At 43.0% G+C, this 15,052-nt stretch overlaps 1 protein-coding gene across 4 annotated transcripts in view; it reads left to right on the top strand.

The window, feature by feature from the left end:
• crb1 (crumbs cell polarity complex component 1) overlaps nucleotides 1-15,052 on the top strand; it is a 124,684-nt gene that overhangs the window by 15,016 nt on the left and 94,616 nt on the right. For all 4 annotated transcript variants that reach the window (XM_072573891.1, XM_072573893.1, XM_072573889.1 and 1 more), the window contains exon 2: nucleotides 14,346-14,930. In XM_072573891.1, coding sequence (XP_072429992.1) covers nucleotides 14,346-14,930 — 585 coding nt within the window. The remainder of the gene's footprint in view (nucleotides 1-14,345; nucleotides 14,931-15,052) is intronic.

Here is a 15,052-nt window from a genome sequence, read left to right as displayed (position 1 = left end):
CCCACTGGCATCGGTCTTCTCTTGAAAAAAACAAACTAAAGGGCAGGTAATGTAAATAATTTCATGGTTTGACAATTCTACAGACCGTATTCACACCTCATGACCATTTACATCTCCTTCATATATTCATGATTTCTATACTGCAGATTAAATCTCTTTGCATAGTGAAAGAAAACAGTTTTGTTTTAACTCAGCACTGAGTTCACATTGTCCTGCTGAATTTAGATTTCACTCATGCTTGAGTTGCACCTAGTCCCCTTTCATCTTCTGTGGGCGGCACGGTGGCACAGTGGTTAGCACTGCTAATTAACAGTGCCAGAGACCCAGGTTCAATTCCTTCCTCAGGCAACTGTCCGTATGGAGTTTGCACATGTGTGGGTTTCCTCTGGGTGCTCCGGTTTTCTTCCACAGTCCACAAATGTCCAGGTGAGGTGAATTGGCCATGCTAAATTGCCTGTAGTGTTAGGTGAAGAGGTAAATGTAGGGGAATGGGTCTGGGTGGACTTGTTGGGCCGAAGGGTCTGTTTCCACACTGTAAGTAATCTAATCTAAAAGTTAGATCTGACAGATCTAATGGTGGATCTGGATTCCATCTACCCTTTTTAAAGAGGCCAACATTGTCAAATATGACTCTTGCTTGGAGAAAAAAAAGTGCTCAGTTGGAAACAACTCTATCTCTCGCTGCAGATGCTTCAGACCTATTTCCAGCACTTTCTACTTTTATTTAGGAAAAGTACCAAGTTAGCTTGTATGGTCTATTCATAATAATATACAACAGAAAATTAGTTTGAACACAGCTGGCATTTCAAAGGTACTCATATAAACAAGATCTAATGGATGAATCAATTCATTGGTTGATCCAGTTACAAAGAATAAGATAAAGTAAACTAGGAGAAGGTGAGGACTGCAGATGCTGGAGATCAGAGTCCAGGGTGTGGTGCTGGGAAGGCATAGCAGATCAGGCAGCATCTGAGGAGCGGTAGAATCGACATTTTGGGCAAAACCCCTTCATCATTCCTGATGGAGGGCTTATGCCTGAAACGTCGATTCTCCTGCTCCTTGGATGCTGCCTGGCCAGCTGTGCTTTTCCAGCACCACACTCTTACTTAAGTAGACCAGCCAACTTCTGCTATTAGAAAACACTGAAGGAAAAAAAGATTGTTTTTCAGAAAGAAAGGTTACTACTGATTAGCTTAGTACTGGATATTATTTTATGTGCGTATTGTTTATTATGTATGAAACAGCTGCTTGATATTTCAAACATGAAAAGATATTTCATGAAAGAAATAACTAGGTCTAAGATGATGCTCAGATGAAGATCTTCATGACAAGGGAAGGACAGCCTGCTTATCACGCCAGAGCTACACATCTGCTTCATGGTGTCAGCTGGGCAATAAAATAAAAATGCCACATTTGTCATATTGTTTTAGAAGCTCCTTAGCCCATATTAATTACCCAAATGGCTCTTCTAAGAAAATTGGAGTATTATGGTCTAGGTGGGTGGCACACCAATGTTTCTGACGTACAGTTGTTATTTTGTTTGAGGATTAATATATAAACAACATAAACAGAAACGTAAAAAACAAATGGTCTGTTATCCTTTCAGCTTGTTTCTTTTTTTTACCCAACACTTTTTAAAAATGTGTTTTATATTGCGACACCATAAAAAGACACCATTGTACAAAGATTTTATTATATATTTTTTCCACCACCAGCAAAACACCCATGTGGCTATTGAAACATTGAAAAGCACAGCCTGTGAAGCTCAATGCTGTCATAGAAAAAATAAGGGGGCGGGGGAGCTGGTTCAGGGAAAAAAGGAAGAAACTAAATCAAAATGGAGTTGGAGGAGGGAGAAATAAAGCACTCCATCCTCTCACTAAAGGTGTCGAGAATATTGGTGGCTACCATGAGCTCCCTGTCCAATGACACCCAGGCTCAAACGTAACTGTGGAAGAGAGGCAGGCAGTTGGCAGAGAAGAATCCCCTCCACAGCCTGCTGCCCAAACCTGTTTATTGTCAGCCTGGCCAGGCCCAGGAGCAGATCTAGGAAGTTTATCTCAGTTGGCTGAATGGCTGGTTTACAGCACCAACAACATGGATTCAATTCCCACACCATTGGAGGTTGCCTTGTAGGATTACCCTTCTGAACCTCTTTGCTTTCCTGAGGCATAGTGACCCTCGGGTCAAACCACCATTGTCTCTCTGTCTCTAATGAGAGAGTAGCCATATGATCTGATAAATCTATGGTGACATTATGCATGCATCACATGGTGTTCTATTCTAAAGTTTCTACTTACAAGCTTTCTTTTAATAAATTAATTTCATCATAATTTATTAATATTCATAGCTTTTCTAAAAATAAATGGATCAAAGTATTATGAATGTCAAGATAAGTATAATAATTTTATCTTTCCTTAAAAAGAAAGATAAGAATGTCGTTTGTAGCAAGAAGTTGTCAGTGTATGCAAAAGAAATAACCTTGGACTCCTGACATACGTATGGTGGAACCAGACTATAATTGTAGCATCATTGAATGAGTGCCATAATTATATTGTCAGGATCTAGCTGGGGCTTCATTGAAGCACTCCTGACTTAGAGCTGGAATGTTGTAAATTTATGTCCTACACAAAATAGAGCACAAAATCTGGACAAATATTCCAATGCAAGACCAAGGGAGTGTTACACTTCAGAGTTCCCATATTTTGCAAGAAATGGCAAGTTGAGGCCCTATCTACACAGTCAAACACATATAAGACCTCTGATAGCATTATTGTAAATAAGAGCACAGGAGTCCTCCTTGGTGATCAGCCTAGGTTTTCTCTTTTAATCAACATCACCAAAGAAGATTCTGTTTTTGTCACATTGTTGCTTGTGGGAAACTATTGTGTGCAAACTAGTTGCCACATTTTCTGCATTCCAACATCGGCTGCGTGTAAAGAGTGCTTTGTTAGTTGAAAGTTGCTTTGAGATGTTCCAAAGTAGCTAAAGGTGGAATCTAAATTTAAGTTCTTGTCTTATTTTAAATGCAACTTAAATCTGGCATTGCAGATGTCAGCTGTCAACACTGGAACAATCAGGATTGTGCTATCTTATAGTAGGTACCCTTTCTTTCTTTCAGGGTCAGTTCAACTCTCACTCCCAAAGGACTGAATATAAGTTTGGTGTTAACGGGAAGTCTAATTGCTCTGCACCAAAGCTGAATTTATATAATGCGTATGTGGCATTGAGAGACAGGGTCAGCCAATATCCTAGTGCATGGTGGAGCAGGCTTGATGGGCAGAATGGCCTATTCCTGTTTCTGTTTTCTATATTGAGAATGTCTTGTCGAACAAAATCTGTAAAAACACCTCTGGTAATTTGTTCCAACTCTGTGCAGAATGGCAACCAGTGCAGGGTAATTTCAACCTGGCAGAAAATTCCATTTTAACAGCACCCAGGAATTATGATAGCTTTCCTGCAATCTTGATCAACAGTCTTCAGTTTCATTTTTAATTTTCAGATAATCATCCTCTCCTATCCTCCTTGCTTGTCAAATAACTAGGATTTTCTTTACGGTGGGAAGGCCAGTGGACAGGCAGGTATCTGAGTTGACATTCTTCTGGTTTCCATAGAAAGACAACAGATAAATCCATCATGGAAATACCACTTTAAAATGTTTTGAGCTTCTACTAATTACTTCCATTCACAAGATTTTTATTTTTGTCAAGAATAATCTGACAAACTCACAAATCCAGTTTTTAATTGTTTTTTTTTGCAAGATTATCTGATATGTCAGATTAGTTTTACTTAATTCAACATGAAATAATCCATCTGAGAAAAATTAAGCCCGACAAGCAAACATGACTTTTTTTTTCCCCGCATTAATGCAATAAGGGGATTAATCAAATACAAAATAACAAATGTGGCAACTTGAACACGGACCTGCAGCTTTAAATATAGCATGGATCGTTTGAATATCGTACAACAGGACAACGTCAAATTTGGATCTGTGAACAAAACGAAAAAAATTAGAATGGAATTAGAGGCAGACAGTAAACAGTGTGCACACTGAATCTCCCACCACAACACAAGAGGCACATCACTCACTTGACTCAAATCTTGCTGTGCTCTGGCATCGGTCCAGCTCATTATTTTTGAGTTTCAAGAGAAATTTCAATCTCCAACTCAAGTTAAATGGAATACACAGAGCTCTCCTCCAATCTCCAGTTCTGATCACATGGTCTGTTTTTAAAGCACTTCATCAGCACACAGTGACAATCAGCATTGAGCACTTTGTGCCTCACAGCCTGCATTGCGTATTTTGTTGAAAGCAGTTAAAAGACAGTGTTTATTGAAAATCAAATTGAATATTGTTAAAGGCTGTTGAAACCTCTATTTGCAGCAGTACGTTATTCTGTTCAGAATAAGATTCAAAAGAAACCTGATATTTTATCCAACGTCTGTTTCATATTCTGATAGCTGGTTTCTGGTACATATAATAGTTTCCTTGCAAAAGAAAACGTTTATATCAATGTTAAAGTGCCACTGCTAACTACAAAGGAATGTTATCGGGGGGAAACATGGTTCTAATTCAAGTGCCGGGATTGCTGCTTTTTGGCCATTCTGCATGTTTGTGGTGTTTCCATTTGACCTTGCACTTTAATGCAAGGTCATCTCATTATAATAAGCATTCAGCACTTCCAGCAATTAGCACTGGGTATGTTGAGAGCCCCACAATTCCAGAAGCAGATTATCCAAGAGCCCTTGAAGGGGTTGCTGCTTCTCCTAAAAGCACATTTGTAATATAGTGGTGGAATGCTTTGAGTCAGCTAAAGGTATGAAATCTGTGTTTTTTGAAGAAAACTGACTTAATTTTCAAAAGTTGCAGCGGACAGTTTCAGGGGCAGCTGCATGAGCCACCCTTCTGGATTCAGGAGGCTGGTTGCCTGGCCAGTGTACTCAGATTTCCATTCATGTTCATGGGAAGTACCAGACAGAGTCTGTGAACTGGCCACTTTAGAAATTAGGCAAAAGTGAGGACTGCAGATGCTGGAGATTAGAGTCAAGAGTGTGGTGCTGGGAAAGCACAGGCAGCATCTGAGGAGCAGGAGAATCATCATTTTGGGCAAAAGCCCTTTATCAGGAATGAGGCTGGGAGCCTCAGGGGTGGAGAGATAAATGGGAGGGGAGTGGGGCTGGAGGGATGGTAGCTGAGAGTGTGATAGGTGGAGCGTCATTTCCATAAATGACTTCATGCCCGCTCCCCCCACTACCACACCCACTGTAGCCACAGACTCTGCCTCCACTCGTAGCTCCAGCCCTATAACAATTCCTAGATCCCAACCCTGCCGAGTTTTCACCATCCCCCCCCAGACCTCCCCTCTACTGACGACAAATGATCAGTCCTCAGCAAAGACCTTACCTTCATCCCCATCTGCTCCCGGATCAATTCATTCAACACGTTTTGTGACATCGAACACTTCTTCCGCTGTCTCCGCCTCCGAGCTTACTTTCTCCATCATTCTCCCCGTCCATCTTCCGAGGACCCCTTCTCCCACCTCCAAAATGCTCCATCCACCTGGACACCCCATGCTGGCCTATTACCCACCCTCGATCTCTTTATTTCCATCTGCCACTGGGACTTTGACCGGCTCAACCTCTCCACCCACCTCACCCACTCCAACCTCTCACTGCCAGAATGTGCAGCTGTTCACTCCCTCTGCTCCAACCCTAACCTCACCATCAAACCAGTGGACAAAGGTGGGGGGGCGCAGTGGTAGTTTGGCGCACCGACCTCTACACTGTTGAAGCCAGGTGCTAACTTGAAGACACTTCCTCCTACTGCCCCCTCGGCCATGATCTCACCTCCCATCACCAAACCATCATCTCCCAGACCGTACACAACCTCATCACCTCAGGAGATCTCCTACCGACAGCTTCCAGCCTCATAGTTCAGAAACTCCTCACCGCCCAGTTCTACCTCCAACCCAAAATCCACAAGCCTATCCCGGCCGACCCATCATCTTGGACTGCTCCTGCCCCACCGAACCCATTTCCACATACCTTGATATTGTCCTATCCCCCCTGGTCCAGGAACTCTCCACATACGTTTGCGACACCAGCCATGCTGTCTACCTCCTCTAAGACTTTTGTTTCCCTGGCCCCCCCATGCCTCATCTTCACCATGTACATCCAGTCCCTATACACCTCCATCAGCCATGACCAGGGCCTCCAAGCCCTCTATTTCTTCCTCACCCAATGTCCCCACCAGTACGCTTCCACTGACACTCTGATTTGTTTGACTAAACTGGTCTTCGCCCTCAACAATTTTTCCTTTGAATCCTCCCAATTCCTCCAGATGAAAGGGGTAGCAATGGGCACCCGTATGGGCCCCAGCTATGCCTGTCTCTTCGTCAGCTATGTGGAACAGTTCATCTTCCGTAGTTACATCGGCACCACTCCCCACCTCTTCCTTCACTACATTGATGACTGTATCAGTGCCACCTCGTGTTCCCATGAGGAGGTTGAACAGTTCAACTTCACCATTCAACTTCACCAACACATTCCACCCCGACCTTAAATTCACCTGGACCATCTCCGACACCTCCCTCCCCTTTCTGGACCTCCATCTCCATCAATGGTGACCGACTCAACACTGACATCTTCTATAAACCCACCAACGCCCACAGCTACCTGGATTACACATCCTCCCACCCTGCCTCCTGTGAAAATGCTATCCCTTATTCTCACCTCTGCCACATTTGCTCCCAGGAGGACCAGTTCCACGAGATGGCCTCCATCTTTAAAGACTGCAGTTTCCCCTTATATGTGGTTGTTGATACCCTCCAGCACATCTCATCCATTTCCTGCCCTCGAACCCCACCCCCTACAACCGCAACAAGGACAGAACCCCCCCCCCCCCCACCCCACCCCGGTCCTCATCTTCCACCCCACCAACCTCAGCATTCATCACATCATCCTCCACCATTTCTGCCATCTGCAAACAGACCCTACCATCAGAGATGTATTTCTCTCCCCGCCCCTATCCATTTTCCGTAAAGACTGTTCCCTGTGCGACTCCCTCATCAGGTACACACCCCCCCCCTCCCCACCCCCCACCAACCCACCCTCCCCTCCCAGCACCTTCCCCTGCCACCGCAGGAATTGCAAAACCTGTGCCCACACTACCTGCCTCACCTCCATCGAAGACCCCAAAGGATTCTTCCACATCCATCAAAGTTTCACCTGTGTCACAAAGCTGGTTCCTTTTATTTTGTAAAAGCTGTTCCTTTTCTTAAGGATATTCTGTCCTTGATTATTTTTCAGAGGGGTCATAAACCAGGCCAGGCTCTGATCAGACTGGTTTGGTACAGAGATGAAAAGATTTTGAGAGACCTTTTGTTTATATGTAAGCAGATGAAACATCAGGCCAACGTGGTCATGTTTTAGAAGTGATCCGTATAATGAAAGGGGAGTGGTCAGCTCTCTAGCTGAGCAGTTCAGTCCAGAACTAGTTGGGAGTTCAACAGTGAGCTGTGTGGACCTTCTCTCTCTCTTTCTGTCCTGCTAACTTCAACCTGTAAGCATCTGTTCCATTCATGTATACTGGCTTTTAAGGGGTTTTGCTTATTGGGACTGTTGTCTATATTTGGAACAGCACAATTAAGTCCAGTTTGGATAGACTGAGTTCTGTAGGCGTTCTTTATTCTGTCCTTTGTGTTTCATTGTGTAATTTTGTGAATAAGTATCTATCTGTTTTAAAACCTAATAGTCAACCTACTCCAGGTAATTTACACTATCCACTTACCAAAACAAATTGCAAACTTATGGTCTGAGTTGCCAGCTCAAGAATGCTTTGAGTGGTCCAGCTGAATCCATAACAGATTTGGGGCTCTCTGTGGGATTTTAAATAGCGAGTGGTAGGTGCTAGTGTCTTTATTTCGGATATTGGTTTGGTTGGGCAGACAAAGTTTGGGATAGTAATGGTTCTCTCAGTCGCCAAGAGTTTTCTGGAAGTAGATGCGGTAACTTTGGAAGTTTTGCAAAAAGTGAATAAGACCAAACTGCAGGAATTCGCAGAGAAGCTGGAATTAGAACTGCCTACTTCTGTGAGGAAAGGAGAGAATATTAGAGCAGTAGCTCAGCATTTAAGGTTGCTAGAGATACCATCAAAATCTGTAGAGATGGAAAAAATTCAATTGCAAATGAAGCAGCTTGAGTGAGAGGCGAGAGATAAGGAAAGGGCAGCAGAAATGAAACAGTCTGAGTTATGATTAAAAGCAGAAAAGGGGGAAAAAGAGAGTGAGCAGCAGAACGGAGAGAAAAAGAGAGAGCAACAGAAGAGAAAGAAAAAGAGAGAGCTTTTGAACTTCAAAACTGACACTTAAAAAGGAAAGTCAGCTTAAAAGGCTGCTGATAAAGGCTGAGGATAGGCTTAATGAGGAAGAGAGTGAGGATGAGCAAGCCCCTGATAATCAGAAGTCCAGTAAGAAATTGTTTAAGTATGTTCAAGCCTTGCCTAAATTTGATGAGAAGAATGTGGAAGTCTTTTTCATCTCATTTGAAAAGGTGGCTAAACAAATGCAGTGGCCAGTGGCAATGTGGGTTCTGTTGATCCAAACCAAACTTGTAGGTAGGGCTAGTGAGGTATTCGCATCACTACCAGAGGAGGTATCTGGGGAGTATGTGGAAGTGAAAATGCCATTTTAATAGCATATGAGTTTGTACCAGAAGCCTATAGACATTTCAGGAATCTAAGGAGGGACCTTGGTCAAACCTACATTGTGTTTGAAAGGATCAAGCAGAGTGATTTCAATAGATGAATAAGAGTTTTAAAAATCGAGCAAACCTATGATGCCCTGAGAGAGGTATTTATTTTGGAGGAATTCAAAAATTCACACCTGAAGTAGTGCAAACTCATGTGGAAGAGCAGAGAGTTAAAACAGCAAAGTTTAGTGGACCTTATCAAATCGAGAGTCATAAAGTCATAGAGATGTACAGCATGGAAACAGACCCTTCAGTCCAACCCGTCCATGCCGACCAGATATCCCAATCCAATCTAGTCCCACCTGCCAGCACCCGGCCCATATCACCCCAAACCCTTCCTATTCATATACCCATCCAAATGCCTCTTAAATGTTGCAATTGTACCAGCCTCCACAACTTCCTCAATTGAGTGAGGTGAGCTACTTGATAAGGACTCCAGACAGGAAGAAATCTCACAGAATGTGTCATGTGAATATGCTAAAAGGTATTTGGATAGGGAAGGAAAGCAAGAAGAGAAGGTGTTAATGAATACAGCACAGAAGGAAGAAACAAATTCAGAGGATTCTGAATTGGAAATTCCTCAAATCAAATTGGACAATGAGGAAGTTGTCAAAAATTGGGACAAATTATTGAGTTACTTCCCACAAGAAAATCGAAACGACCTGAAAGAGCTATTACTATCAATTGGGGGAAATGTGGGAATAAACTGGGAAGTACTTAGGTAAGTTGTGCATGATGTAGATATAGGAGATGCTGTTCTGATTAAGCAACATCCTTATAGGCATAACCTTCTAAATTTGGCACAGGTTCAGAAGGAGATAGAGTGCATGCTCCAAGATGGCATAATCAAAGTGAGTTACAGTGACTAGAGCTCACCTATTGTCATGGTGCCAAAGCCAGATGGTACCCAACGGCTCTGTGTGGATTATTGCAAAGTCAACACCGTTACAAAGACTGATGCATATCCAATTCCACAGTTGGAGGAATGTGCTGAAAAGGTGGGACAAGCAACTTACATTTCTAGGTGGGACTTGCTCAGAGGCTACTGGCAAGAACCTCTATCAGAGAGAGGAAAGGCAATTTCGGCTTTCGTAGCCAAATGGACTATATCAATTCAAAGTTATGCCATTTGGTACAAAAAACACTCCAGCCACTTTTCAGAGACTGACTAATAAGGTCATTGCCAGATTACCCAACTGTGTGGTGTATATTGATGGTTTTTAGTCACTCATGGAAAGAACATTTACAGCATTTATCGGACTTATTTGATCGGCTTCGGAAGGTAGGCTTGGTGGTAAATCTAGCTGAATGGGCATTTGCCAAAGCCCAAGTCACCTTCCTTTATTGGACATGGACAAATGGCCCCACGGGATACAGAAATGAAAGTAATTGGGGAATTTCCCACAGCATCAAAAAAAAGTGGTGCTACGGTTCCTGGGATTGAGTGTATTTTACCAAACATTTGTGCCTAACTTTAGCAGTGTGGCTGCTCCACGTACTGAAGTGTTAAAAAACGGCAAGAAGTTTCAGTGGACAGTGGACTGTCAAAAAGCATTTGACAGCCTAAAAACTGTTAACCATTGCCCAAGTATTAGCCACACCTGTTTATACAAAGCCTTTCAAGGTGGCTATCGATGCTAGTGATGTGGGTGTTAGTGCGATGCTCCTGCAGGAGGATGGCGCAGGAATAGAAAGACCCATTAGGTATTTTTCCAGGAAGTTGAATGTTCATCAACAGAAATATTCAACAGTGGAGAAAGAGACTTTGAGCTTGGCACTACAACATTTCAATATTTATATTATCAGCAATGCATCTGAGACAATCGTATAACCCATTGCCATTTGTAGAAAAATTTAAGGACAAAAATGCCAGACTGTTTTGATGGAATTAGTTGTTACAGCCATTCAATTTGGCAATTGTGCATGTGGCTGGTCTTGAAAATGTGATTGCCGATATGTTATCAAGACTCGAATGAGATACGGAGGCATTCGGTGGTGGGTGTGCCATGGCCTGAATTTGCATGTAGTTATAGATGTTAATAATTAGTATAGTTTATATGTGTGTTTAAACCACTAACCGGGTTTTTGAAAGGTTTTTAAAAATGAAGCCATCTTTTGCTATTGATGTATCAAATGTATCCGTTGCTCCCGATACAATTTTCTCTATATTGGGGTGACAGGACACCTACTCGCAAAGCGCTTCAGAGAACACCTCCGGGACACCCGTACCAACCAACCCCACCACCCTGGGCCAAACACTTCAACTCCCCCTCCCAGTCCACCAAGGACATGCGAGTCCTGGGGGCCGCCTCCATCGCCACTCCCTAACCACCTGATGCCTGGAGGAAGAACGCCTCATCTTCAACCTTGGGACCCTCCAATCTCTTGGCATCAATGTGGATATCACCAGTTTCCTCATTTCCCCTCCCTCCACTTTATCCCATATCCAACCTTCTAACTCGGCACCGCCTTCATGACCTGTCCCACCTGTTCATCTTCCTGCCCACCTATCCACTCCACCCTCCTCTCCGACCTATCACCATTACCCCCACCTCCATCCACCTATCGCACTCTCAGCTACCTTTCCCTCAGCCCCACCCCCCTCCCATTTATCTCTTCACCCCCAGGCTCTCAACCTCATTCCTGATGAAGGGCTTTCACCCGAAATGTCGATTCTCCTGCTCCTTGGATGCTGCCTGACCTGCTTTTCCGGCACCGCCCTCTCGACACTTAATAAATAAAGCAAGCTTGTTGGCAGCTCGCTCTGAAGGCAGTACGTAATCTTCGATTGCAGGAGTTGGGAGTAGAGTCACATCATGGGGAGAAAGCAGTGTCATTGTGAAGAGTGTTCATTGGCACCAGGACAGAGGGATACAACAGTCACTGTTTGAATGACTGTGAGGTGGCCCTTTCAATGCCAGCAGCAGAATGACTGTAAAGTTGGCAACAGACACAAATTGCAAAGGAGCTTCAGAGAAGGAGAGCAAAGTGCAAACCAAGACAGTGATAGAAAGTGATGATACAGATCTGGCAAGTCCATCAGAATTTGAAAAGAGAAAGAGCAGGTTGACATGTAGATGGAAGACAATTTTTATGCCCAACCTCTCCTTTCTCTCCTCCTTTGGCTTATCATTCACTTCTCATAACACAACAGTGTAGGAAGTCTCCCTACACAGAAGAAGTTGTACAATTTGAAGAGTTTGTGTGCTTTGTAACGTTTGTGATGTTTGGCTGTCTTTACCCTTTGGGAGGGTTAATGGACCTTTTCACACCACTACACTGTTATATACCCCTTCTTGCAATTCTTCTCATATAACGTGCCACGCTCAAAAATAAGAATTTTTCAAAAATGTCCACTTGTGTCAAGGGGAGTTTTTTTAATGTAGGTATTGGGAATGGGGGAGGGGGGAGCGGAATTGAGCAGAACAGGTTCCGGCGAAGGGTCATTCGACTAAAAACATTTTTTCTGTTTTTCTCTCCATAGATGTTGCCAGACCCAGCATTTCTGTTTTAGTCAGACACCAACAACTTTATGTTCCCCTGCTACTAATAACCTCTTAGAAAGAACACATTGTTACAGAGTAAAAGACATACTACACAATGATTCCTGCCTCAAGCCTGTGTACATTAATAAAAGTTGGTTTCGGTTGGAATATGTTTCCCAAGTGCTTTTGCTACCAAAAAGACCCTTTATCGAGAAGGTATTTTTGGTCCCTCTGAAGATAGCTGTTATGCACTGAATTTATAGAGTACTTCACAAGATATTTGCTTCGTGGGACCCTGATGAATGAGTGTCTTGTTCTATCTAATTGTCTCCTGATAGGGGCTCAACTCCTTCTTGTGGTTTGCTTGACTCAGACTGTGTTAGGAGTGTGTGTTGTATGATGCTGCTGTGCAAGTTTTACCCTTGGATTGAAGAGTAGACACCAGCACAATTGCAGTGTATATTCCTCCTCTCCAGCATTCCTTCCTGCAGTCTTTAAAGCTCTTTAACTGACATTGATGATCAATAAAATGAATTATTAAAGCTGCCAGGTAACAAAAGTTCATGTTTATCGTTTTGGCCCGTTGGTCACAGTTAGGCTGAACATTCCTGGAACAGTCGCTGTTTTCTTTTCGGGAGTTAAATAATAATGGAATCCTAAGTGGTCAGTCAAATACACCTGCAACTGGGAACCCCTGCCGCACTGTAGAATACTCTTTTCTACTTCGGCTGTTTTCCAAGAAGTAATTAATGATTGTTTGGTCTTGATCATTGCCGCATCAGTGAGCTGCCTGATATGAATGCGTTCTGACAGAGAACTTCTGTGTTGCTCGACACATAAACGTTTAACACAATGGTTAGTTTCACTGTGACTAACCAAGCTATCATTGTCCTGGAAGCTGTTCCCAAGCCTGGCTACAGGCGTATGCTTAGTTCTGTTATGACCTTATTTGAAAACGTTGTTCTCCAAATGAAATTCTTGAGTGGCTTGACAAGATACGAAGATGTTTCTCCTGACTTGGGAGGCTAGAATTAGGAGTCCCCATCTCAGAATAAGAGATCAGACATTTAGAACTGAAATGAAGAGCAATTTCTTCACTCAAAGGGTTGTGAAGCTTTGTAATGTTCTATTGCAGAAAACTTTGACTGTCAAATATGTTCACCAGAAGAGATTCATAAATTACTGGATATTCAAGGAATCATTTCAGGACTTTGAGTTTAGTCCAGCAATGTGTAGCTGATGTAGATATTAGCTATGATCCTATTGATTGGCGCAGCAGCCCAGAGTTACTGACCAAATGACCTCTATCTGCTCCTATCTTACATACAGGTACCCAGATAGTACAATCAGACCTATATATAGATGGTGGTATTCTAAGGATAGATTCCAATATTTAAAATACCTGAAAGTGGTTTGTGTGGTGGTTTCCCCTGCACAATCTACAAGTAATGGAAGTCCGTCCATAACTATGCAAATGCAGTTCAGCACACAATTACAGTAACAGTGTCAATGTCAGTCATAGATAGGCAAATCAGACTTGGTGTAAATTGGGATACAGACAGCAGGGTTCCAGATCAGCTCAGGTTTGTGGAAACTGCAAGGTGGAAGACCAGCCCACAGATCATTGGAATTGTTGTTTCTAGTGGTAACTAAAGTTGCTAAGATCTTCAGCAGCCGCTGAGCTGAGACAGGGGCGGAGACTGACATCTCAAAGTGCTTCATAGTCAATGAGCCATTTTTAAATTGTGATCAATATTATTCAGGGTTGAGGTCTGGCAGCCCATTTAAGTAAAGCAAGAACATGCAAAATTTTGATGGTCTTGGCTGAAGAAACGTTGAACAGGTTGAGGCCATTCAGTCTGCTCAACCAGGTGCCTGAGCCCAATCCTATAAAATGTCACATCACCAACTTTCAAGCTCTATTCATAGTAAATACAAAATCGCACCAGATTATCTTGCATGGCCAACTATTTTATGAATGGTTCAGAATCCAAATATTACTTTTAATACTTACTGACTACTGTGAAAACTACCAACCTGCTTCCTTTATGGTAACCTTGCGCCATATTTTGTCATTTCTAACTTTGCCTTTTTTCTTCTTACCTTCTCTAGGTTTATATAGCACTGCAAATCTGAACAAGTGCCTCTCCAAACTCTGCGAAAACAATGCAACCTGTGAACCACACTCCAAGACCTACGTTTGCTATTGTCCAGATGCACCAGTGCCATTTACAGGGAAGAACTGCAAGGAGCTATATGACGTTTGCACTTCATATTCCTGTCTGCATAACGCAACATGCAACAGTGTTTTAGGCACAGTTGACTTCTCCTGTGATTGCCCTCCAGGTCAAATTGGCCCCAGTTGTGAAACCTATCTCGGCAAATGTGCCAACACCTCCTGCATGAATGGTGCCATCTGTTTAGATGAAGCTGCAGGCTCTAGCTGTGTTTGCCCACCAGGTTACACCGGCGCCAACTGTGAAACCAATGTGAATGAATGTGCATCAAGTCCATGTGAAAATGGAGCTGTGTGCAAGGACAAGATTGATGGGTTTTTATGTTTCTGTGTGCCTGGCTACCAGGGCAGACGTTGCGAGATTGAAGTTGATGAATGTGCGTCAGAACCCTGCAGGAATGAAGCCAGGTGCATGAATGAAATAGACAAGTATATCTGTGCCTGCCCACCTGGTCTGACAGGTAAAAAGTACTTTTTAGCCAGTCTGACTATTATTTGGTCAACTGTCTTGAAGGAATTCTGCTATTATCATTCCAAAAATGCCCATCTGAATAAAAAAAAATCACGTGTTTTCAGTTCTGGC

This window comes from Chiloscyllium punctatum, chromosome 7 (genome assembly GCF_047496795.1).
Source record: "Chiloscyllium punctatum isolate Juve2018m chromosome 7, sChiPun1.3, whole genome shotgun sequence".
NCBI classification, from domain to species: Eukaryota; Metazoa; Chordata; class Chondrichthyes; order Orectolobiformes; family Hemiscylliidae; genus Chiloscyllium; species Chiloscyllium punctatum.
This window is presented reverse-complemented; position numbering and strand designations above follow the sequence as displayed.